This window comes from Myripristis murdjan, chromosome 5 (genome assembly GCF_902150065.1).
Source record: "Myripristis murdjan chromosome 5, fMyrMur1.1, whole genome shotgun sequence".
NCBI classification, from domain to species: Eukaryota; Metazoa; Chordata; class Actinopteri; order Holocentriformes; family Holocentridae; genus Myripristis; species Myripristis murdjan.
In genome coordinates, this window is record NC_043984.1 from 21,873,592 (window position 1) to 21,898,679 (window position 25,088).

The 25,088-nt window shown below is 44.1% G+C and overlaps 2 protein-coding genes across 6 annotated transcripts in view; both read right to left on the reverse strand.

Moving 5' to 3' along the window:
• Positions 1-8,832: 8,832 nt before the first annotated feature.
• Positions 8,833-20,225, reverse strand: dyrk3 (dual specificity tyrosine phosphorylation regulated kinase 3). Its single transcript, XM_030051370.1, has 6 exons — positions 19,305-20,225; positions 16,900-17,009; positions 13,057-13,262; positions 12,276-12,594; positions 11,725-12,141; positions 8,833-11,598 (listed from the first exon to the last, which is right to left on the reverse strand). The coding sequence occupies exons 1-6, from the start codon at positions 19,345-19,347 to the stop codon at positions 10,867-10,869; spliced, it is 1,827 nt and encodes a 608-aa protein (XP_029907230.1). The 5' UTR covers positions 19,348-20,225; the 3' UTR covers positions 8,833-10,866.
• A 2,062-nt stretch (positions 20,226-22,287) lies between these two features.
• rassf5 (Ras association domain family member 5) overlaps positions 22,288-25,088 on the reverse strand; it is a 32,355-nt gene continuing 29,554 nt past the window's right edge. For all 5 annotated transcript variants that reach the window (XM_030052212.1, XM_030052211.1, XM_030052213.1 and 2 more), the window contains one exon: positions 22,288-25,017. In XM_030052212.1, the coding sequence (XP_029908072.1) occupies positions 24,874-25,017 (144 nt within the window). In that variant the 3' untranslated portion in view covers positions 22,288-24,873. The remainder of the gene's footprint in view (positions 25,018-25,088) is intronic.

Here is a 25,088-nt window from a genome sequence, read left to right on the forward strand (position 1 = left end):
ATCTGCTCTCCATCTCTCTGTCCTCTCGGATAACTCAGCTCCATTGCCATATACTCTAGTCTCATCAGTCGTCACAAAGCCGAGAGAAATGTGATGAAAATTACGATTGGACTTGTGGTCATGTGCTCCTAGAGTCCCGTGCAGTTGCAATCCTCCACTCTGGACTATTTTTAAGCTGTCCAGCTGGCAGTACCACCCCTCCCCCCGCCACAGATGCACATACACACACACGTAGATGTGCGTGCGCGTGCTGTGATGGTATGATCATCGTCTCCCTCTACTATGGCCTTGTACGGTTATATGACCCACCGGCCAGCATGCCCCCACCAGTGTCCATTTCCATTCCTGGAACCCACTCCTCAAACATATACCTCTCCTCCACGCCCACACCATACACTCAGGCAGTATCATGTCTCTTCACCCTTTATTCCCACTAGCTGCCCGGATACCAACATGTATGTACAGTGCCAGCCCATATTCATTCACACACACACACACACACACACACGCACACACACACACACACACACACACACACACACACACACACACACACACACACACAATCCCCAGCCTATCTTCGAGGAATGACATGACACTATGCCATTCTCACAGACATAAATAGACTATATTGTGAACCCTCAGTGTATACTGCCCATATATACAGTACATAATACTCCATCCAAGCTAAAGCCTGCCTCACGTTTCCAGTGTACATTTCACCAACGGACAGAATTAGAAACGTTAAGCCCTGAACCTTTGAACTCTGGACTTCTTTCTCTCTAAACACATATGGATGGACACTGGCTTCCACTGTTCAATCAGCGAGGCCTCACACAATTTTGTTGTGTGTGTATATGCATGTGTGTGAGTGTGTGTGTGTGTGTGTGTGTGTGTGTGTGTGTGTGTGTGTGTCTGAGCCAAGTCTGAACTCTGTCCTTGACCTGTGTGCCAACCACCATCAGCCAGCTAAGTTTCACCCTCACTGTATTTCTCAGAAGTGACAGTGGAGAGCAGCACTCTGCGGGACAAACAACAACGGTTGTTAACGCTGGAGGTGTGAGGGTAAAACGACAACATAGAAGCTATTTTGCACCCTAACCGTGGCACATATTCTCTTAGAATTTTCAAAAACGTCTATGCCTGTAGGACCGCTCTGCAGTGTTTCACAGAGCAGCCAGTTTGCCTCTCCTCAACACCACTCTTCAGGGCTTAATATAGAGCAGAGTGTCTGTGTTCAGCCATCGGTAAAACATAAACATTAACACAGAGTGACTGAATTATTCATCCACTAGCTGATGGGCTATGTTCAAACATTTTCTCTCTCTTCCCCCCTTCCTCTGTAAGTGAATGTGTCAGTGCATGTGTAAGAGGGAAAGAGGTAAAAAGAGACTGACAGAGGGAGAGAGAGAGTGTTGTTAACCCTCTGTGCAAAATAAGGTAAACATCATGTTTGGCACATGTAGCATTCCGAGGTAAGCTGCCTTTGAATATACAATGTCGAATACTCCTCCTCTCGTCTCCTCTCCTCCCCTCAGTAGGTCAACATGCTTCCTGTCAGAAGCAGACGCATCCAGGCTCTTCAAACTGTTTCTGCCACGCTCTACCATGGAAAAAGCTCTTAGGACAACAACACACACAACAGCTGCTACAACAACTTTGGAGAGAGATGGATAGAGGAGAGAGAGAGGACAGAGGAGGGGATGAGGCAAATGGGACTGATTTGGATGAGGGGGGCTGCAGCTTTCACAAGCAAAGAATGTACGTCTTTGGTAACCTTTGTGTATGACCCTCCTTGCACACATACACACACACACACACACACATACAAAGAACTCTATTTTCAACGATACACTCCAATACCATCCTGTCCCAATGGACATTAACATGGTTTCAATGGGGCTTCTATCTCTTATGACTGAGTTATGCAGTGTGTCATCTAAAAACTAGATTTACTATAACCAGCGCTTAATTGACTTACCAAGAAGCCACTGCTTCAGGATAACTGGATGTTACGAGAGCACAAAAAGAACAGACAAGCTGACTACATCACGAACTACCAGTCTTACAGAGTTCTTTGTTGTTATTTAATAGCAGTGGCATATATTGAATTTCATACTCGGAAAGCAGTTTCAGACAGAGTGCAAACAAGACTGAGCATGTGACAGAAACTGTCGTCTGGTGTGTGTTTACTCCATGCATCCACTGATGCAAACACAGGCAGGAATTACACACACACACACACACACACACACACACACACATACACACACAAAAAACATGCATGCATTGACACCACCATAAGATTGGATGAGGAACCTTGAATATGGAACAGACTTGTATCAGCCATTTCCAGCATTTTTCCTCAGCTTTTTGCTTTGCAAGTGCCACAGTGTACTGAACTAAAGTGAACTAAAGTGAAGTGGACAACACTGACCTGAGACAAAGACAGAGAAAAACTAAGAAGTTCAGATGATCACGCGCATTGTCAGACAAACCAGGGCCAAGGTTCATACCCCTGGGCGACTGTCTCTCAACCTCCAAAAATTCCACGCTGGAGGTTATCCTGTCTCCCCCATGAAACCTGACACCAGCCAGAAATATCCCATTTACCCAGCAACAGGAGGTCCTGACAACAGCCTCCAGATTCAAGGTGCCTAACCAGACAATAGGAGCCATGAGCCTATCCTGCAGATGCCCTGTTCTGTGCTTTCCTGTTTTGTGGCAGTCACATATCTAGAGCAACTCATGTGTGCAGCACAGCTCACCTAGTGCAGACCGAGACTGTCAGATTGCTTTGCTCTGCACAACCTGCTAAATGTGGTAGTCTTTATTCACAATTCATAGTGTGTACCATGTCAAGCTAAGGCTGAGCTGTTAGAATCCGACCTGAACCCTTGGCTGCCCTGTCTTTCCTGCCTAATAAAGAAAAGGCCCAAAAATAATCGTAAAAAAGTAAGTCTCGAGGTTGTGGACAGACAAAGAAACAAGCCAGTGCTAGCCCATCATTTTCTCATCACTCTGAATCTGTTCAAACAGTTTTGTTATACAACTGTACCAACTCTACTCCACGTGGTGGAATTGGCTGGAAAGCTGCTGACAAGAGCCAACCGGGACAGGACACTCTAAACAAACTACTGTATAAATGATCGTTTCATAGAGCCCAATGATTACTGAAGGCTGACCATGGATTTGCTGTGTCAGGGACTTATGGGACAGTTTTAAACATCATCATCAAACCTATCACTGTTTGTACTTTAGTGACTGGCTGTAATATACTTTAGTTACTGATCAAAGGTGAGACTATGTCAGAGTGAAGAAACACATATATGCCATATGTGCTCTGCCCTCCAACACGGGGTCCCAAAGTTGGGGTCACAAAATGATTTCCAGAAATCAAATAGAATTTAAAAACACTAGAAATAGCCTATTTTAGCAATAAATGTTACAAAAGATTTTTTTAAAAATGTGTTACATTTGTAATAAAATCATGCAAATAAAAAAATATCCTCAGCCCAACAAATTTTTTTGTCCCTATGTGACCCCTGAGGTGATATTGTTTGGATTACACCAGAGTACTGACAGACATCAGTTTCAGGTCAATTTACAGGAACCTCATCAACAGCATGAGCATGTAGATATTTGTTTTCTAGATCAAATCGATGGGCTTGGCTTTAAGCCTAGCATAATATGTTAGTCAAAATGAAATATTGGTAAACACCAACCAAAGACAAAGCAGACAGGCCAGCAGAAAGGCCAGAACAGAGGCCAGCAAAGGAAAGTGGGGAAGCAACACTGTCAGAAAGGCCATCGACCTTCACTGAGGGAGAAGACCGTCACGTGGATAAGGAGGAAATCCATCAGCAGTTGAAGAAGCCTTCCTGCAAGTGTTGAAAGTATCAAGAGGAATATACCCAGTATGAATTCACATACATCATTGTCAACAAAGGACAACATCCAAAATGTGTAATGTGCACTGGGATGCTTGCACACGAAAGCCTGATGGCCAGTGAAATCCTACGACATTTGAAAACATGCACGCCTCCCTCAGTGCTAAAGCAGAAGATTTTTTCTGCCAAAAGGAGCGAGAGAAAGCAGAAGAAAGTCCTACCTTAACAAACAGTATTCACTGCCAATGCTCAAAAGACATCATAGGTGGCACATTTAATTGCACAGGCAAAACAGCCACACGTTTGTGGAAACCCTAATCAAACCCGCTGCTGTAGCTATAAGTTGCGCTGTGCATGGGGAAAAAGCGGCCCATAAGCTTGTATCAGTGCTGCTGTCTAACAGGACCATTGCCTGGACCCAGCCCAGGACATAAAGTCGTAGCTGTTGAAAGAGTGAAGAAAGGCAAATATGCTTTGCAGTTACAAGAACCCCTAACTATATCAAACCCTACCCACTGAATTAAAAGCCACCCTCAACATTAGGATCCGATGGACAGTTTTAAGGTGGACAGTCTCTGGTCATCCTGCTCACAGCAACAGAAAACCCTGGCAGTATCTCAGTGGGCGTGTGTTTGAGACAGTGGTAGACAGAGGGAGGGAGACAGACAGGGTGATGGAGAGAGACACAAAAAGAGAAGTGGTGTCTAATATTGTACAGTAAACTCTGTTTTATGTAGTCTTCTATGGATAGTAGTTTGGCACAGCAGGTTGGAGGAGCTGTTTATGGCTTCCAGTGGTAATGGTGGACATATAAGGAAATACGGCGACCCAGTCTTCAGCTTCCATTCTCTCACTGAGCTAGCCTACATGAGTATTTGCGAACAGAAATGCAACATAGACATACATCCAGTGCTAGGTCGTGAGTCTCAGGCTCTTTTCCCATCTTACATCACAGTAGATGGAATGAATAAGGAGTAATGGAGAGTATGAAGAAGTAGGAAAGAGAGAGAGACAGAGAGGTAAAGTGGTAGCAGATGTTGCGTTATTTATGAGAATTCCAGCTATAAAACTATCAAGTTATTGCACATGTCCCTGTTTTTACCTCTGTGTTTGTGCCTTTTAGTATACAGCTCAGCAAGGGAAGAATGAAGTTCATACAGCATGGCAGCTATTTTTCTACAGGATATTGCATGGATATTGATATCAGGACAGGTGCAAAAATGTACTTGCCATGGGTTACTGTGCAACAATATCTTGGTCAGTCACAAGGAACACTCTGAACTACCCATTTTATAATGAATGCAACCATCTCTCTGTTTGTGCTTCTTCCTTTATATAGGCAAGGAAGAACCAAGCATAGCAAAAACTCTCAGCAAAGTGTCTGAGTGAGTGGGTTTTTAACAGATATTGCGAAATGACAGCTTTGATGTGCCCCTTGAGCTCTACGAATGTTTGTTCCTGGAGTGTTGCTACGCAGATCTGCTACCTTGAAGCTATTAGAGAACTGGACAGACACAAACTTAAAAACACATGTAAACCTACACACGTATAAACACACACACAGACACGCAGACAAACAGACAGTCAGACTCATATCTGCAGACAGGGGTTGAGTCATCCTCTATTCCAGTCCTAACCGTGACCCAGCCAGGCTATGTAAACAAGACGAGGAAAGAGAATACCACAGTTTGGGAATGATGGATACAGGCAGCAACTACAGTAGCAGTAGGGACAGACCAGCAGCTATGGCTAGAACATGCAAGTAAAGGAGAACTCTCAAGCGCTATAGAATAATAAAATGTAATTTGCAAAAAAAAATTAAAAAAAAAAAAAAAAATCTCATGCATGTGCACATGCAAAGTCCTTTTACCCTGCAGCCTGTGTGGAATGCAGATTGGTGGGTTGGGTGGGCAAATGTTCCTAGAGCACAACCCCACCTCTCCCAACGATCTGCATCTGTTCAGCCTGTATAGACATGTGCTCAGCTGTGCATTTGTGTGTGTGTGTGTGTGTGTGTGTGTGTGTGTGTGTGTGAGCTCAGCTGTGAGTTTGTGTCATTGTGTGCATATGAGTAAGAAACAGTGGGCTGCAGTCTGTCTTTGTGCATGTGGGGGCATGTGTTGTCTCGTGTGTGTGTGTGTGTGTGTGTGTATGTGTGTGTGTGTGTGTGCAGGAGGGGGACTAATGTGGCATTCTCCTGCTGCTTCCATCGCCTCGTTCATACCTCAGTCAGCTGTTCTGATGGACCCTAGCCAGACGACACACATAGCTCTGGTGTGTGTCTGTGTACTCTGTGACCCAGGGCTGTGTGTGTTTATACTACATGTGTGTTGTCCCCACATAAAAAAGAAAACCCTTCAAGCATCAGACATAAAAAAGGTTTGTGGAAATGGAGGAGTGAAGTGGAGAGGAACTTGCGTCGGTGCAGTGAGTCATTGCTCTTGTTGAAGCTCCAGTCCAGTAGACACTAGCTCCTCCAGTCTATCACGACTCACAAATAATCAGTGAGACATCAACAGCACCACACGCAGAATATTAAAATACGCAATATGTGTGAAAGATGAGGAAACAGAATATTATACACACCTGTTATGTCCCTGAATGCAGGCCTCCACAGAGAATATATTGCAATTGCAAAATTTTACCATATTCATTTTGGTTCCAGTCTTCCAAAACATTCGTATGGAGAACAAGGTGTTTATGAACTGAAGACCACCTGAGGCACAATGAATTGTCAGTGCCTGGCTCCAGGTGTCTGACTGATCTTATGTAATCATAGGTATCACATCACATGACATCATCATCAAAAGGCAAGAGACAAAGGGGTATAAGGGGCCTCGGGAAAGATAAAGAGAGAGATGTTTACTCTGGAGTACCTTTCAGATCAACATTTCTCGACCCATGTGGTAGGCACTGGTCAGACTGCAGTCACCACCACCTTTCATTGTCCACACAGGCAGCTTGAAATCCTGCTGTGGCTCCATATGGTCTGCAGGCTTAGACTCTCTTAAACCGTGTCACATAAGAGAGGAAACACGGAGAGGAGAGGACAGGCCTGGACCGGACTGGACAGGAAAAGCCATTTAAAGTGCGTGGATGAGGTTTGGTTTAGGGAATACAAGTCAGTGTGCCAGTGGGGGAGATGGTGGGGGCAACAGTCCATATGGTCAGAGGGTGACTGGGTTGGTTTCTAATGGGATTGATCTAATCTGCTTTTACATTAATAGAAAGAGGGAGGTAGGGATGGAAGGAGGGAGAGAGAGAGAGAGAGAGAGAGAGAGAGAGAGAGAGAGAGAGAGAGAGAGAGAGAGATTAATGGAGGAATGTAAAGTCACAGTATTTAAACCAAGCAGAATGCTACAAAGCTCGAATGGCATGGGGTCAGTCCCATGAAGCCAACCAGAAGAGGCTCATCTCTCACCTCCCCACATAAGTTCAAATGATTGCGATAATGAGGGCAAGTTGACTTGTTGACGGAAACAGTGAGCATTGCTGAGCACATAGCTGATTCACATCCAAGCAAATGGATACCCAAGACATTTAACCATCAGGTGTTTTTCTTTTGTTGTGAGATTCTCTTATGCATAGCCAAACACCCACTCCACAAACTCAGCCGCCTCTCTTTCCCTCTTCTCTTCCTCTGAATGATGTTGCCAAACCAGTTCCTCCTCTTTTATGTGCGTGTGTGGTTATTTCTCCCCTCTGGGCACCAGCCTTCACGTGTAAACATCCATGAGTCATCAGTCACAGGAGATGATCAGTCAGACAGATCTTCATTGTCACCATTGGAATCATCATCATCATCATCATCATCCCCTCCCACTCGTCTTTACAGGGGTATTTCTGGTAGCCTACCCACAGCTATGCATCTGCTCTGTTACACCATAGAGCTAGGACAGAGAAGAAGAGCAGGGAAGTGGCAGCCAGTCGTGAGGAGAAGACGTAGAGAGGCACAAAAGTATTTTGAGACATAGAGATAGTCTTGGTGAAAATGAAATAAAACTAAGCAAACTCACATGCTCTGAATGTGGGCCTGTGAGCACAAGGGCAGGTCGCTGGACTGACCTGATTGCATTACGGCTACAGACACGCACACACATCATTTCATATCACACCAGTAGATAAATAATGCCTAGTCTATGCAAATAAGTGTCCTACTGGGGTCCTGTAGCCTTTATCCCAGTTTTAAAATGGTTATTGTGCAGTTTCAGTAAACTCAATGCAAGGCGCCAAACAAAAACAACAAAAGATATTGATTTTTTACTTTTATCACTCACTCTCAGAGGTCCAGGTACTGCCATAGCAGGGCCTCAGTAAAAAAATAACAGTGTTATTTAACTATTCAATTCAGTAGGAGTTAAGAAGGCGAAATTACAGGTTTCTAATTCTATGCTAAATATGCTAAATGTCAAATTCCATGACCTATATAAATGTGACTTTTCCCCTTAAAACAAACAATAAAGAACAATAAAGTTTCTAATTTTCAGGAAAGAGGACCTGAACAAAACCTAAACACAATGGGAAGTAACTATTTTTAGTGAGTAACTAATAATTTCTTGTTTAAATGATTATTTAGGCTGACACAAATTCCATGACTTGACATTCAAGAAATTCCATGGCACACAGGAACCCTGGAGTTATCTCTCAGAACCAGTTTGGCTTTTCCTGTCTCTCAGTATCTCTCCACCTACAGCAGACACAGTAACCTTATTTTTGTTTTAAATAGTATGTCATAAAAACCTTTTCCGATAGAGGTTCCATAGAATAAAATCTTTTCTTATGGCTGTCTCTAAAAGTGAACGATCTATGGCTTCCTGACAAAAACTTTGAGAATGCATCGCCTCACATGCAAGAAATGCCCTGATGTAACTTCAGATGCTTTAATCAATATGAAAATTATCAATGTGGGTTTCAGACCAGAAATCACTCCAGGACAGAACAGTTCAATTGATAATCATTTTTATTTTCTTTAGAAAAAGAAACTATCACAAGTTTATTTGGTTACTGTACAGTTTCTCTTCTCATAGTCACTCAGTCAGTATAACAGGTTGTAATCTCATGCTGGAACACCAAACACCCTCCTACTAACTCACACTAGTACAACATGACAGCATACAACTTTCTCTTTTTCAGCTTCTGCATTTACATCTTCGGATCTTCTGGAGCGAATAGCAATAGAACCCACTTCTATATAAAAAAAAAATGGAGACAGAGTAGAAATCCCTGACAGTTTCACTTATAGAACAAGAGGGACAAGAGAAAGAACAGAGGGGTGGGTTGAGGTTTTACCCTGAACTCTGAGTGGTGTGGTCCATACAACATGCACCTAGCGTGTCTGTGTGTGTGTGCGGTTGGGCAGCACCATAATTCACAATGTGTTTTTAAGAGATTCACGGCCCTACATGAGACACAGTGAGAAAACGAGAGAGAAAGAACGGGCGGGGGAGGAGTGAGAATCTAGGTCAGATTGAGGAGCATGCAGACCCCCTTCGCAGACACTCATATATGCATTCTCTCGGCCTCAGTGGGCAGAGCAGAATGCATGTTCATCTGCAGTCAGGACAGAAGACAGCTAATGTAAGGGTAATGTATCAAGTATGTCTCCCTGAGAAACAACTTTCTTCAGTACCATAAAAAAAAATCTCAAGCTCTACCTATGTCACTGGCCTGTCCTACCAACTCCTTTACCCCCTACCCACCTCACACACAATCACAAAAATCCTGGCTCATAACAGACTCATACTGCCCTTCATATTAACTCATGATCTTTCTAGCCTTGCACTTCATCTCCAGTAGTTTTAAAGCAACCATTGCCAACATCATAGCAGCCAATTACAGACAATGAAAGGCGGCATGTCTTCGCAATTTACCTCTCACTTTCCAGCACCACCTTTCCTTGCAATTACCCCATAGGTGTGTTTGTGTGCACTGCTGTGCAGATTTGTGTGTTACATTATGTGTTATTGACATGACGAGCCAGCCTCACATAAACTACATTGTGAAGCACCGAGAGTGATGGTGACACCTCTGTGACAGAGTTAGAGTAGAGCTGTCCTCCCTTCCCCCCTTTGTCACTCAGATGTAGGGGTGGGGTAGGGTGGGGTGGAGGGGTTATAATAGGTTATCTCACACTCTCTCTGACTGGCACAGTAGCATCACATAGCTAAACCACACACACCAATGCCACATACTGAGCTAACATGCAAGCACCAGAAGTCAGGAAAGGTAGGGAAAACTGCACAAAATTGGAAAAAAAAAAATGAGGAAGTGCAGGCTTAATTTATTGCTAACAATTAATTTCCTAATCACTCACATCACAATGCCAATCCCTCATAATCTGTGTAAAGGCATGTATGTTGTATGTATGAGGGATAATTATGTCTGTGTGTGCAGGGCCTAAACCTAGAGTATGATTCATTCTCTATGAATCAAGGTGCGTGAACAGATCTCTGCTACCTGATACATGAGTCATCTCTGTAGCCCTTTTCAAGTTTCACTCATAAAAGATATACACTGCCCCGAGAAGGGTGGTGAAATATGAGTGTTAAGAGAGAGTGTGTAAGAAAGAGGCAAGTGACAGTGCAGGTGTGCTTGAGTGTCTGTAACCCAAACACTCACAGGTAAAAACATTTGCTCATGTACAGAGCTATCCACTCACACAAAGAGTTTTTAAAAAGCAATGTCTAAATCATTCCTTATCAACAGCTGTAGACAGAAATCAAACAGCCACTAAGGGAAACTGCTGTATAAAAACTTCAGAGTGTTTTATCGTCTCTTTTATTGTCAGTTCAGCTAATATTAAAAACCAGGACCTGGGGTGTCGACACCACTCAGTATAAAACAAATAAAAGAACAACCAAACGAGTTTTAAAACCTAGGCTCCACTCCTGTCTGTGCTTCTACCCCTCCTGAGGAGTGGAGAGGGGAGGAAGTGGAGGGAGAAAGGAGAAAAAATGGTCTCTCTCTCTCTCTCTCTCTAGGAAACAAGTTTGGGTAGGACTGTGCGGAGAGGTATAGTCTCCCCTGAGTCTCCCAAGACATTGCTCCTCAGTTTATTACTGGTGGCTGTGGTGCCTAAACCAGGTCCCCCCTTGGTCATGATAGAAGGGAAGGAGGTGCTGTGGTGCTCCGGGAGCCTCTTCACCGTGCCTCCCTGGCTCTTCTCAGAGCCTGGCAGGGGCTTGGGCAGCCGACGATACAGCCAGGGGTGCCTGAGGGCTTGGCTAGGGGTGAGGCGAGATGACGGGTCCCAGTCCAGACACTTCTTTATGAAGTCAGTAAAGGTGGGGTCCTCGCAGCCTTTGAGTGCAACGCTCCACTCCTTGCTACCTGGAGGGCCTCTCATCTTACCACGGCGGGAGCGGGACCCTGTCAGCACAGTGGCCCCCGTGGGCAGGGTGTTGGCTCCGCAGTAGCGAGGGTGACCCTTGGAGTTGATGAAGTTCTTGGCCCGTTTAGCTTGTTCCAGAACCTTCTGTGGAGGCATGCCCAGCAGCTCCATGACACAGGCCAGCTGATCACCCTCGTCCTCCCCGGGGAACAGGGGATAGCCTGTCAGCAACTCAGCCAGAATGCAGCCAAAGCTCCACATGTCGATGGGTAGGCCGTAGCGTGAGCCAAGGATCACTTCTGGAGCCCGGTAGAAACGAGACTGGATATAGGTGTACACCCGCTGATGCTCAAAACAGCTTGAGCCAAAGTCAATCACCTGGTAGAGGCAGAGGAAAGAAAGCCACAATCAGTGTGAACATGCTCATACAATGTACATGATTTAATACTGCTTGTACACAACAGAGCTAATCTATGGATAACATGAACATGGCATGTATCCTACCTTAATACCACTGCGTCCCTGCTGTTTGAGCAGGATATTTTCTGGCTTGAGGTCACAGTGGATGATTCTGTGCCTGCTCAGCGCCTCCAGACACTGGAGGATGGAGTGGGCAAACTTCCTGACCAGCGGTAGGCTGAAGCCCTGGAACTTGTTTCGCTTGATCAGCTCATACAGGTTCATGCTCAGCAGCTCAAAGGTCATACATATGTGGTTGCGGAAGGTGAAGTTCTCAAGCATGTGCACCACGTTCATGGTTCCATTGCGATCCTGCTTGCGCAAGTGCTCCAGGATGCGGATTTCCTCCTGCGCCTGCCTGTGGAAGCGCTTCTCATTGCGCACCATCTTCAGGGCCAGGTGCTGCTGCAGTTTGTGGTCGTACACCTTGGCGACCTGGCCAAAGCTACCTTTACCAATTACCTGAAGAGGGACAAAGAAAGGATACTGGGTGAGCTAAAAATCAGAGAGAACCAAGGTTATTAGTTTCACAGGACAATGACTGTGAATGTGTAGATCAGCAAAAACCTATCAATAGCAAAATGAATGTGTGTGACCTTGAGGAACTCATAGCGGTAGGCCAGGTGGTCATGGGGGATGTGGATGTAGCCTCCTTGGTCGTCATCATAGCCACAGTTGTTGTTGCCCCCAGCAACACCGGGCCTCTTCTTGGCATTGGGTCCTAGGAAGTAGATGTCTGGGTAGGAGTGGATCTCCGTCTGCTCCAGGGCAGTCAATTGGGAACGATATTGTCTAAGAGCCTGCTCAGGAGTGAGGGGGCCACACAGCTTGCCACTGCCTGTACCGGTCCCTCCATTTCCATTTCCATTTCCCTGTGAGCCAGACGATTCACTGGAGCCCTTACTGGAGCCCGTGCTGTGGTCAAACAACATAATATTATTAGAGCCTCCCTTGAAAAAAATCTTAACAGGATACAAGATAACAATAGAAACATGGTGACAATAGATAACTGGAGTATTTCATCCCTGCATAGATTTTTAGGAGCATTTTTGTCTTTATTTCATTGATGACAATGAATCAACAACAAAGACTGGGGTGGGGGGGGGGGGGGGGGGGTGATATATGACAAGGGTCTCGGCTGTAATGAAACCCAGGATGGGGCATCCAACATGGTATGTGCCCTAGATCACCATGTCACCATGTCCCACACATTTGGATTGTTGTGTCACTTAATTATACATATATATACAGCTGACTGGAGGTAAGTGTAGATGGAAATATTGATGGGCCACCCTTTCAGATTTAGTTACAGATAGTGTCAGAGTGTGATCTGAACTAAATGCTCTTGTGGTGTCTTCATACACATGTTGTTCTCACCTGTCCACACTGCGCTCCTTGGACAGGCCGGAGACTGGGGCAGGTTTACCAGGTGCCTGACCAGTGGTCCCACTGTTCTGAGTGGTTGTTGTGGTAACAGCATTGATCTTGCGATTGTAAGTGGAGTCTTCATATAGGTACTTGACCTTCAGCTGACCACCTCGCACAGCTACCTGATCCCTCATAACACCCTTGTTACTGACCACCTACAAGAGAAAGGCAGAAAGAGACAGAGACAAATAGGCATTAGGAAACCACCTGGCAAACATGGGCCTGTAGTTTCTGCAGAGTTTACGTTTGAGTGTAATTGTAGTTCATTGTGTAGCAGACATGTCGCTCATTGTGTTGTGTGAATGTGTTCAATAGAGCGAAGAGAGGACCTCTCTGTGTGGGATGTGTGTCTTTCAGTGCTTGACCAGTAATACTAGGTACAGCTATAGACCAGTAAAACATTGTACAGAATAGAGGCCACCTGTAGCCTGCTATAGACTAAAAGTGAGAGGCCACTGAAACATTATTTTTCAAAACATTTATTTTATGGCTTCAATTGTGTCAACATATTAGGCCTATACAGCAGAGAGATGAAGTGCTATGTCCATTCTACACGCCGAGGAATGATGACAACAAATACTGAGGAGGTTGACTGTGAAAACAGACAGTTTTATGAAGGTGGACCCTGGGCTAAATTTCTTCACATATCAATGCAAAACACCCACAGGTCGATCAAAGGCAATGAATTTTAATCAGGCTGGATCAGGGACTCCTCACTTGAGACAAAAGTTAAGAGGGCAGAAGGATCCCCTGTTCCATAACATCCGTACACAAACAGGACAGGACAGGAACATCAAGAGTCAGTGCTGCTGAGCCATTAGCAGAGATGCAGCAAGGTGTGGGTGAACCAGCACAACAGGTTCTGGGTCGTGTCAGGGGGGAAAACCCTGAGGGCTGAGCCTAGCTCCCATGTATGTATGTATACACACACACACACACACACACACACACACACCAACAACCACTCATGCACAGTGACCCATACCTATGCCTGGTTGTTAAACATTAAGTATGGCTACAACCAGACTTTATCTTAGTAGTTCTATACATTTTCCATCTCTATATCTCAGCCTTTATCTTCTTGAAAGGACTTAAATGTGAAATTACAGTGTGGCCTACAAATGAAATCAATCATCGTTGACTGTATAATGTGGATGATATTGTGTATTTGGACTGCAAAATTACATTTTGTCATACCTTTCTAGAATATTTTTCCAGTCCCTAAACTTAAACAACTGGAAATGATCAAACATAATTTCAACACTTTCCATACCTGTGTAGAAACCCTACTGACTAACTCAAACCTAGTTAGAACATGATATGCTTTGCCTGGGAGGACAAGAAAGTAGGCTGGATGTGCTAAAAGGGAAACTCTACAGTCTTACTCTGGGCTGCCAGTAAACAGTTTCATCTCAGCAACCCCAGGAATTCATTCCTCCTCGCTCGCTCACTCTCTCTCTCTCCCTTACCAGCGGAAAGAGCACTCCACAAGATTATCGGGCAGAAGGGAAATGACAGTCATTATAGTTAGATTATACTTTCAACCTCCAGAAGCAATGTGGATCTTAATAAGACACACTGTCATACACTATGCTTGGGCTTCTTGTGCATAAATACAACAGAGACATAAATATTGAATGTCTCTCTCTCGCTCTCTCTGTCTCTTTCACACAAACACCCCTTATTTTAGCGGCAAAGTGGTTTCAACCAGCTGAGGGAGGAAACATCTGGACCCTAATGTTTTCTTTCCTCCCATTGCTGAGCGTGAAGATCGCTAGGCTGCCCTGTGGAGACTCTGGCTCGTTGTTCTGTACACACAGCCGAGTGGGTCTGGGGCAGAAACGAGGTCATCCGATAAAGACAACACAACAAAGAAACATACTTTTAAAGTGGGTGTTGATATGTTCAGCTGACAGAAGACTCCTTTAGTGTGTGTGTTGTAGGCCTGAACCTAAAATAGAAGTGGCACGCAGGATGAGTTTCCATACATGTAACCATATAGTTTTAACTTATCACAAAGGCCCTATTGCTGACCCTGGGTCACATGCAGCTGTTCCCTGAATACTGTACTACAAACACAGTGAATACCATTGACTGCCCCCCACAACCACCCTCCACACACACACAAATGCACAGACACGCCAAAATAAAAATCAAAGCTTTCAACACGTGCAGTTGGGACTGGGAGGGGTTATTGATTGCCCAGGCAAGGGTGTGATCAGGATAACATAGAAAAAGTGACAATTAAAGGGGAGGGAAGCAGGAGAGTGTGAATCTTCTTTAACACCAGGAGATGCTGGGGGTGGAGAGTCCTCTGTGTGCAAATCTACAGTGCAACAGATGGAGAGAAGCTGATCTCCTTGCTGTCAGACAGACACCTAAGCAAGCTTTTCTCCTCTCAAACACACACACACACACACACACACACACACACACACACACCTGTGTGACACATCTCAGTATATCCTGGTCATGAGAAGACCTCTTTCTCTCTCACACTTTTTAAAATTTCAGGACAACCCAAAACTGACTGCAACTACTTGTTGTTCATTCCATTCATCTGTCTTTCCCATTCACAAAGAACAGGAATGATGTGAGTTTTTTATGCTGTAGAATACAGGACCATTCTGTGTGTATTGTATACACAGTGACATGCTGAACTGGAATAAGCTAACATCAGTCACACTCAACTGAGGACATTATCTCTTTGAGGGATGGAGGGAGCAAAGGAGAGAAAACACAAAGGAAGAAGAACAGAATAGAAAAAATAAGCTGAGCTCTGTGAATGCCTGCTGTTGGAGGATTACATTAGACTGGAGATGAAGCAGAGAAAGAGAATTGTTTATTGGTGATTTTGTTTGTGGGTCAGATTTTCAGGCCCAATAAATCTTTACAATCTATCAGACTGGCTGTTTCCAGTGCTGGTTCTGAGTGTATCAGTGCCTGTGCATGTGAATTTCCTGCCAAAGGGGTTGTTCAGAGAGGCAACCTATGTGGGAAGGTATTCTGTTAGTCCTTTGTGGCACATTTATGTGCATCCGCAACCCTTGTGTCTATTGATCAGCAAAAATGTGAAGCACATGACAGCAACATATGTGGGTCAATCCACTGAAACCTATCAACTGTATCATACAAACAAGGCTCATTGGTCTGAAAGCATCTGCATAAATATGCACGAATACGGGTGGGCTTTCTTGTCAAAATGGCTTGTGATGTTTCCTGTTGTCAAGTCATTTGTCAGAGCAAAATATATGAGACATGTGTCTAGCAGATGGGGACAAACTGTCAATATAAGTTGACAAGTTGAGTTTATGTTGTGAACAGAGAAATGCATGTCTTGTATTTTTGAACAAAAAACATTCCCAGGGCTGGTAATTCTAGTTGCCTCTCTTCCTTATGTATTCACTTAATAACAATTAATTACAATAATAATAACAACAATTTCATTTCCGGTTACCAGCCATTCAAAAATAATTTATAGAGGATTACCTGCTGCAACAGACACTCTTGAGTACCTGCTGGCAATCAGAGTATTACTCATCACATCTTATTCTCCCTAAGCGCTATGACAACTGAGCTATATTACATAAGTTGAAGACAGCTCACCTATGCTGTAATACACGCTGAAAGCTGGTGAGGAATGGAGGAGGGGCAGAAGCAGGATGAATAGAATAAGAGCCTGAGTATGGAGTATCTCTCTTAGGAACAGGATGTCTGGACATAGTGAGCTTTCTGCACAGGAAATAGGGCTTTAGTGACTGTGTGTGTATGCATTTGTTTGTATACACTTACTGTGTGTTTGGGCATGGGGGGTAGCCCAGAGGGACTGTTTGTATCTGCTTCGTCTTTTAGGATGTGGTCTGTTCTCATGTATGAATCGTACAGACCGTCACCGTGGCGTGCTGGAGGAAGAAAAAAAAAAACAAAATATAAAAATCAGTGCTATAACCAACCATAAAATGGAACCATAAAATCTACTCAAACAGACACACAATCAAATCTCTGGAATGCAATCTAATTTCCCCCAGCAAGGTGAACATTCACTCTATTTCTTCAAACCAGAGCCACATTGATTTTTTAAATCAATCAACCTTTCAATTCCAATAACTCCTCAAAGACCAAAACAAATGATTGAATGAGACCCAACAATTCCCTGGAGCTAACCTCAGCGAGCTGGCCAACTCCACTGGTCTCTATAGGCGAGGGGGAAGGGGTGGGTACATAAGAACTATTAAAACAACCTTGCCCAAATTTGCTGTTGTAAAAGGTCAATATTAGCAGACCCAATACACTGTACCCAAGGCCAGGGCTCAGAATTTACCAGCTTAGACAGGGCTTAGGGCCCCAGAGCGCTAGCGTTGCAAGTGGTATTATTGGCCTAATGGGGGTAACAGATGCCTCTGTGACGACAGCATCTTTCCGTCTGCCCATCTGTCCATTCAGGCCGAGTCATGTACTGGACACACCAGGTGTGTTCAGAAATAGAGGCAGTATGGTAGGATGCAAGTGCTTGTCATTCAATAATGCTGTTTGCGCTCACCTCAGTGGCAGCCAGCCAAACGCTGAATGCAAGATGACACAGAGTAGTGCAGCATTTAGGACTGGGGGGGGAAACCAGTTACTCAAGTATCAGAGCCCATCAACCAGCTGTTCATCAACAATCATTTTAGTTTAATCAGTTGTTTTAGTTTACTCCTGCTACTTCCTGGTGCAAATAAATAGAAACAAACTGTCAATATTAATCTCTCCAATAACTTATAAGGCAGTTGAGTAGCCTATTAGTACAAACTATGTGTAGAGCTTTTAAGCTGGGTTAATGTGTTTACAAAAGCCCAAAAGACGTAGGTTTGGTGTTCACTTTGTCTAGCCCAAGAGAATGTTGTAACCATGTGCAGGTGCGTCAGAGACCTTGTCCCTAGCGCTAGGCAGGCAACAGACCAGTTCCAGGACAGATTAGACCTGCTGCCTGGATACAGACGCATTAGACCTGCACAGCACAGCAAACAGAGGCATTAAGGCTCCACACACATTATTAGCCAAGCACAGACCCCATTAGCCCTCTGCAAACTCCTAATCACTCACTGGGGGCTCAGTGCTTCGTGCACAGCCTTTCACTCTGTTGTCCGAGTTCTCCAAGCACACCTTCCAAAAAAATTAACAGAACAGAATCCAAACTTGTATGCAACCCAAAATCTAGCTTACTACAACAAGCTGGCTTTCAACTCTCTGCATTGACAATATCCGCACTGGAGGACACAGAGCGAAGGGTAGAGAACAGGCTCGGGCAAACAGAGTCAGAGTTAGAACAGATCATATGTCATAAAACGCCTGTGAAGGGACTGGGGGGTGGGGGCAAAATGAGAGGTTCCTGTCCTCCTGTTCCCAGTATTCTGTACAAAGTCTCCACTGACAGATAGAGGCTACTGCTATCACCACTTCATGTGTTACATGCGATATAGGCCTGGGCGTATGGTGGTGAACAAAATGTCCTCACATGCATGACCTCAGCTACTACCCAAATCATACATAAACCAAAACAAACATAACCTAAACATGAAGTGAGTCATTAATATGCACACATCACCTGATTGTCATTTTTTTAAACAAATACGGCAATATCTTGGTCGTGACAGACAGGAAAATTCACTTGCCCAAACAAAACTTAAAAAACAACTTAGCTCGGGTCAGACTGGGAGGGGTTATCAAACACTGATAAGACACTGCTTGTCACAGAGAAACACAGAATAAGCGCAACGCTTTAGGGGATGTCGTCCAAACGACTTAAAGATAATGGAGTCTTGTGACTGATAATAAGTTGCTAGGAAAAGAAAACATGTTTACAACTCTCGTCTTGAAAAATGACCGAGGTACTGACATTGCATCTGTCAGTGGTTTGCGAGAAAGACACGACGTGACATTCGAGAGTGCATCGAATGACAATTTGTCAATCAAAGCCATTTTAAGAAGGATCCACAAGCGGCACAAGAGGTATTTCGGTAAATGCCAGAGCTGCTTCAGGGTGAAACCAATGCCATGACTTCTTTGGCAGCTAGTGTTTGTGTCACCTGCACACCAGCTTTTCCTTAATCTGTCAAAAAGAACTGTGGCTAGAGCCCACCGGCCATGACCAAAAACACACACATTTAAAATACAACAATCAAAACGTAGTAAACACCAAAAGATTTTGTTATGGTTACCTGTTGCTATTGGGCCCTCTGGTTTTCTGCTTATTATCATCATGATTGTAATTTAGGTTTGATGCCAGCATCCGAAGTGAAAAATATATATAAAAAGATGTCCACAACAAGAAGGTAGAAAAACAATGGGCTATAATTAGCGTTAACTAGCTAACTTAGCTAACAGCATTTATATTTCGCCGTAGTAATGCTAACAAAAGGAGTCCAAGTGACCATTGAGTTAAACTTTAGATTCAACTCGATGATTTAACTTTTTTTCTTGCCACCTAGTTACCAATTCTTGTTCCTCCGAGACGAGATGTGTACTCAATGTGCTTTCACACTCGTCCTGGCTAACATGAGTCTTTGCTGCAGTTTGAAAAAGTTCAGCAGGCGGTGGGGGTCGTCTCCCTAAGCTAGCTAGCCAGCTAGCTCGCACAGCAACAAAAACAGTCGTCCGCCTGAGCGCAGCTCCCTCTGTTAAAAATAGTTTGAGTCCAAAAATTACAGCTTGGTGGTCTGCCCCGTGTGCCCCTCGCCTTTCTCTGTCGATAGAGGGTGTCGATCCAGAGCACCATCCCCGTGCTTATCCCGGTGAACTGGCTTTGTAGCAAACAGCGATGCTACCACTCGTTAGCTGTTGCTTGGCTCCAGAAGAACCCCCAAGATTTTGTCCTCCTTTGGGACAGCTTGGTGCCGCTTCACTTGTCTTGCCGTGTTGGCTAGCCAAAGTAGGCTAGCTCGCTAGCTGAACTCGTGCCAGTAATGCCCCATGTTAACCACAGAAATAACAGCGGGGGACATCCCTGTGTAAAAAGACCTTCGCCTGCAGTCAGTACAATAAAGCAGCAGTGTTTAATCCGTCTTCTCTGCGGCAGGACTATCTTATTCGACGGAGCACTGTGTTGTTGCTAAGGGCGTCTTCTCTGTGCTCGCTGCGGTGTCGTCATCAGACGGAGGGGGATGGAGGAGGGCGGGGCCTAGCGGCCAACCTGGCACAAAGCAGGAGAGCGCCTCGCAGCGTCCAGCTGGAGCTCTGTTCTGTGGCTACATGGGACATCTATTTGCCAAGGAAGACAAAATATCCAAGTGCTGAAGTAATGCGTCTTTGCTCATCTAAATGTCGCAATAACGCACTCTCTTGTGTATCCTAAATCTAAATGCAAATACCAGTTATTTTATATGTCTTCACTGCACAGAGCTGGAGATAGAGGAGGCTAAAGAATTTCCCCTGAATAAGCACCCAGTGCTCTTGGCCATTCACTTAGTTTTGCAAATATAGCTTACCCTTACTGGCAAGCTGAACCATGGATTGAAACTGGAGAGGGTATGGAGATATATACAGGGCTAGATATAGTAAGGGGCAGGGCAGAGGACAGGCAGAGTGAGACAGGGCAGGCATGAGATGAGGGGGCACAGTCTAAATAGAGATAGTGATATGTGGTCCAGGCAGAGGCAGATGCTAATCTTAGCTCTTTCTCAAAGGTGAGAAGATGGCTCTGTCTATATTTGCTGCCATAAATAAGCATCCTGACACAGTTTCAGGTTGACCTCTGGGTAGTAGCCAGTCCAGCTTGGCAGGGCTGATTATTCTTAGATGGTGGTGTATTGAGAGAGCGGGGTGACAATACTTTTAAATTGATCTGCTTATTGCATTTTCATTTGAAAGTGGTTTAAAGTTGTAATGTGAGCAACAAGTCAGCCCTGGGCCAGTCTTTTCCAGTGAATTTACAGCCACAGCAAGAGATGGGACCAGGTGCAAAGCTACCTATAGGTCCTTGTGGGGGTTGGGATCTCTGTCTGTATTTGGTCTCAGAGCCTGTGACAGACACGAACACCTGTGGGTTTATTGGCCTAACACTTTACTTTCAATACCCTTTGAAATCACAGTCTGTCTAAAAATATATCTATCTATCTATATCTATATGTATATATTTATATATATATCTATAGCTATAGATATAGATATGTGTGTGTTTGTGTATGTAGATAGATAGATAGATAGATAGATAGATAGATAGATAGATAGATAGATTGAAACATACAAATACAGTCCTTGCAGACTCCACTTTGAATCAAGTAGATACAACTTAGATGAGGTGTTGCCACCTGTTGGTGACTGGAAAGCAACACAGGCAACACATTGCATATGTGGTGATGGTAAACTTATTGTAGGAATAATAATACTGTAATATTTCATTCATCCCCATAAGGAAATTTTAATGACACATTTCACTCAAAGACAATTTTTTACAACATTTAGGTACCCAGGACAGATTCGCTGAGCATGCAGGCACTTTTCCAGCAATGCACTACCTAACACTCACACAGTTATACACTGGGAGTTATACACTGGGAGCTGCCCAGTAGAACCACTACATTGGAGCAGTTGGGATTAAGTGCCTTGCTCAAGGGCTCCTCAGCCAAAGTACTGAGGGAGGTGACAGCGCCATTCATTAACTGCTCCCACCCATATTTTTCTTGCCAGTTTGAGGTGGAGAACTTCAGGTCACAAGGCTGCCTCGCTAAGCTTTAAGCCGTGCTTGGCCACAGCCAGCTGGGTGGAAGGAGGCCAACATGTGCCAATGTGAATCCAGGCTGTCCTTGCTTGCCTCGCCATACCCTAGAGCTAAAAAAAAGACTATCAAGATATAACTTGAAGAGTCGTCTATTCAAAGCACCTCCTATACTAGGAGAGATCCTCCATTTCTTTCCTTACTTAGGAGCTATGTGTATCCATGTGTGTGAGAGAGAGAAAGTATTTTATATGTGATTTAATATAGATGACGTTTGCTTTCTATTCAATGTAGGCATTTAGAGCCTAGCACAGAGAACCATTTTAAGTCTCATGACTTATTCACACTGACATTTCACTGCAAACTTTCACAAAAATGAGACAGATGCAGAAGTCTTGTAGACAAAATATCAAGCATAGTGTTACACTGCTGCATGACATTTACTAAAACCATGTGAGAACCGGGAACACAATAACAAGATATTTCCATAAAGGGATGACCTTTTTATTTCATTCAGATTATCTGTACAGTTCTACGGATATTTTTATACACACATCTTCAAATAAAACAAAATAAATTGCAGAAAAGCATTAAGTATTCACATCCTTGACATATTACCATGTCAAGTCGGTGAACCATGAAATAAATTACACACACATAGGCACGCACTCTCGTTCTGTCACACACACTCACACACACTCACATTCAGAGGGTTGGAAGGACAAATGAGTGTTAAGGTTAGGGGACAGAGGGGAAAATTACATTTATAACACCAACCCCAACCTATCATAGCCTTCCACACATGCAAGAGCACCCACACATGCACCCAGGCATGTGTACACTTAAATATATACACATACACACACACACACACACACACACACACATATACACACTGTACATACATACACAAGGGCGCATGGAACAAAAGGCACTGCCAGCAGGAACAGCATGGACACTGGGTGGTGGCATAGAGAAGAACAGATCTTAAGGTTTGGGTTTGGGAGGAACTGTGAGGATCATGTGCTCATGGACAATGGGCCTCATTTATCAACATTTCTCTAGGAATAAAATAATGACAATTGAAGGTGCATGAAATGTTGAACAATGACGAAAAAGATGCCTAAATGCTTTGGTAAATGCACTCAGTGTATGAGGCAAGCATGCCAAATCTTCTTTCAAAACTGCTGCTGTTGAATTGTATTATATTACATGTGTACTTCATCCATCCATTTTGTGGATCTTATTTGATAATGAGGCCCAAGGACACAAAGACACTCATTACCAAACACAATTACATTATTCTCATCAGCCAAGATGAGCGCGCGTGCGCGCGCACGCATGCACGCACACACACACACACACACACACACACACACAGCCACACAGCCACACACACACACACACGCACAGCCACAAACAAACCAGTGAGCATGATATCAAAACAATAAAGATATTTATAGTCATCATAATAACAACTAAGTTAAACCATTTCACTCTTTTTTCCATTGTCTACATATATATATATACATATGCAATGCAAACACATCATTGGTACATCATAATCATTATCATGAATTCATTTGCTTGGGGGAAAAACAGTAATGCATGCCCAGTCCCTTTGTTTCTACAGAGTTATGGGCCATTCAATGGCCTGTATCTATATGTGCAAAACAGAGGCTGGTTTAATTTTTAAACATGCCACCTTTAATAATTAGATATACCTCATATTGTCTGTCGTCCCTTTAAACCCCCTCAAGAGATCTGTCCCTCTAAACTTTGGTGTAAAAATCCTTTCACATTCAAAAACAACCCATGGGTGTTAACAGTGTATGTAAAATGTATCTATAACGATATGTGGATAGCCACACTCAGTAGAACTGCAGCTTATTTTCAGGGTGACGTTCATGCATGAGCAGGGTTTGTTAGGTCAGTGTGTAGGGAGGGAAATGAAAGAGGACATCACAGTTATCATCTCCTCATATGAGAGAAAGGAAGGGGTTAGATTTTTGTCTGTGTGTGTGTGTGTGCGTGTGTGTGTGTGTGTGTGTGTTTGTGCTTGGCGTGGGAATGGTTGCCTGATTTGAACTCTTTATACCGTTGACGCATCTGACAGCACTTCCATATCTGTGAAGTCGTCTAACATGGCATTAAAGTAAGACACACCCTGCAATAACAACACATACACAAGGCAGAGAGATGGGACAAGGTAGGCTAAGATGTCTGCCTCTTTTCTCCTCCTTTACATTTTCTCTTAGCTTGACACATTATCCCTGAGAAAAATCAGAGAATGGGTTATCACTTTCTCTTTGTTTTTCCATTCACCCCTCCGAAGCAAAACACATCCTTCTGCCTCCTACCTTTGCTTCAGCATAAGCACTGACCCTGCCCTTAGACAACTCCCTCACCAACCCACATATCATAAACAGATACCCAACAGTATAACAGAATAGGCTGAGGTGAGGTTCTACACATCAAATTACCAAACATTCCAAAAAATGCACTCAATATGATTGTTCCTCCATCTCAAAAGGAAATATGTCTGTTTAAATCCTAACTCTATGTGCAGAAATGGGGTGGGGGGGTGGCTGAGAGAGACTCATGCATAAGTAACACTTGCAGTAGCAGCAGCAGCAGTAGCAGAAGAAGAAGAAATCTTTAAAAACACCATATTGGATCAGACTTTATCATACCATCCCCAAATGAAACCTCAAACCAGAAGCGCAGATCTTCTTGTGTGTCTCCCTGGTGGCGAAAACACACCATTTGTCCATTCAGCTATTAGACCACACACACCATGGTCTTTCACATTTTTCTCAATCCCGGATTCTGTCTTCAGAGGAAAAATGTATGGTTTGGGGGGGGGACCTCTGTGTGTCCTGAGAAAAAGTGTCTGTGTGTGCGTGTGTGAGTATATATATATGTGTGTGTGTGTGTGTGTGCATGTGTGTGTGGAGAGAGGGACGCAAGTTCAGCTCCGGCTCCAGTCTCTGAATAGATCGCAGGGCCATGAAGGGTCAACGTTCAAAGGTCAGTCTCTCCCTGGGTTGAGGCCGTAAGGTAACAGGTGAGGGTCAGTGGTTGTGTTGTCGTAGCGCCTGCTGTAGTTTCTGTCGGTACATGGTGTATCTCTGCTCCACCGCCCGCACGCGCTCAGTCTCCTCCTTCTCCAGGATGACCAGGAAGTTCTGTAACTCTGGCACTGAGAATGCATGCCACTGTGGGAGAAAGCGAGTATAACAGTCAGTATTATGCAACTGCTGATACTGACATTGATTCATTTTTGTTT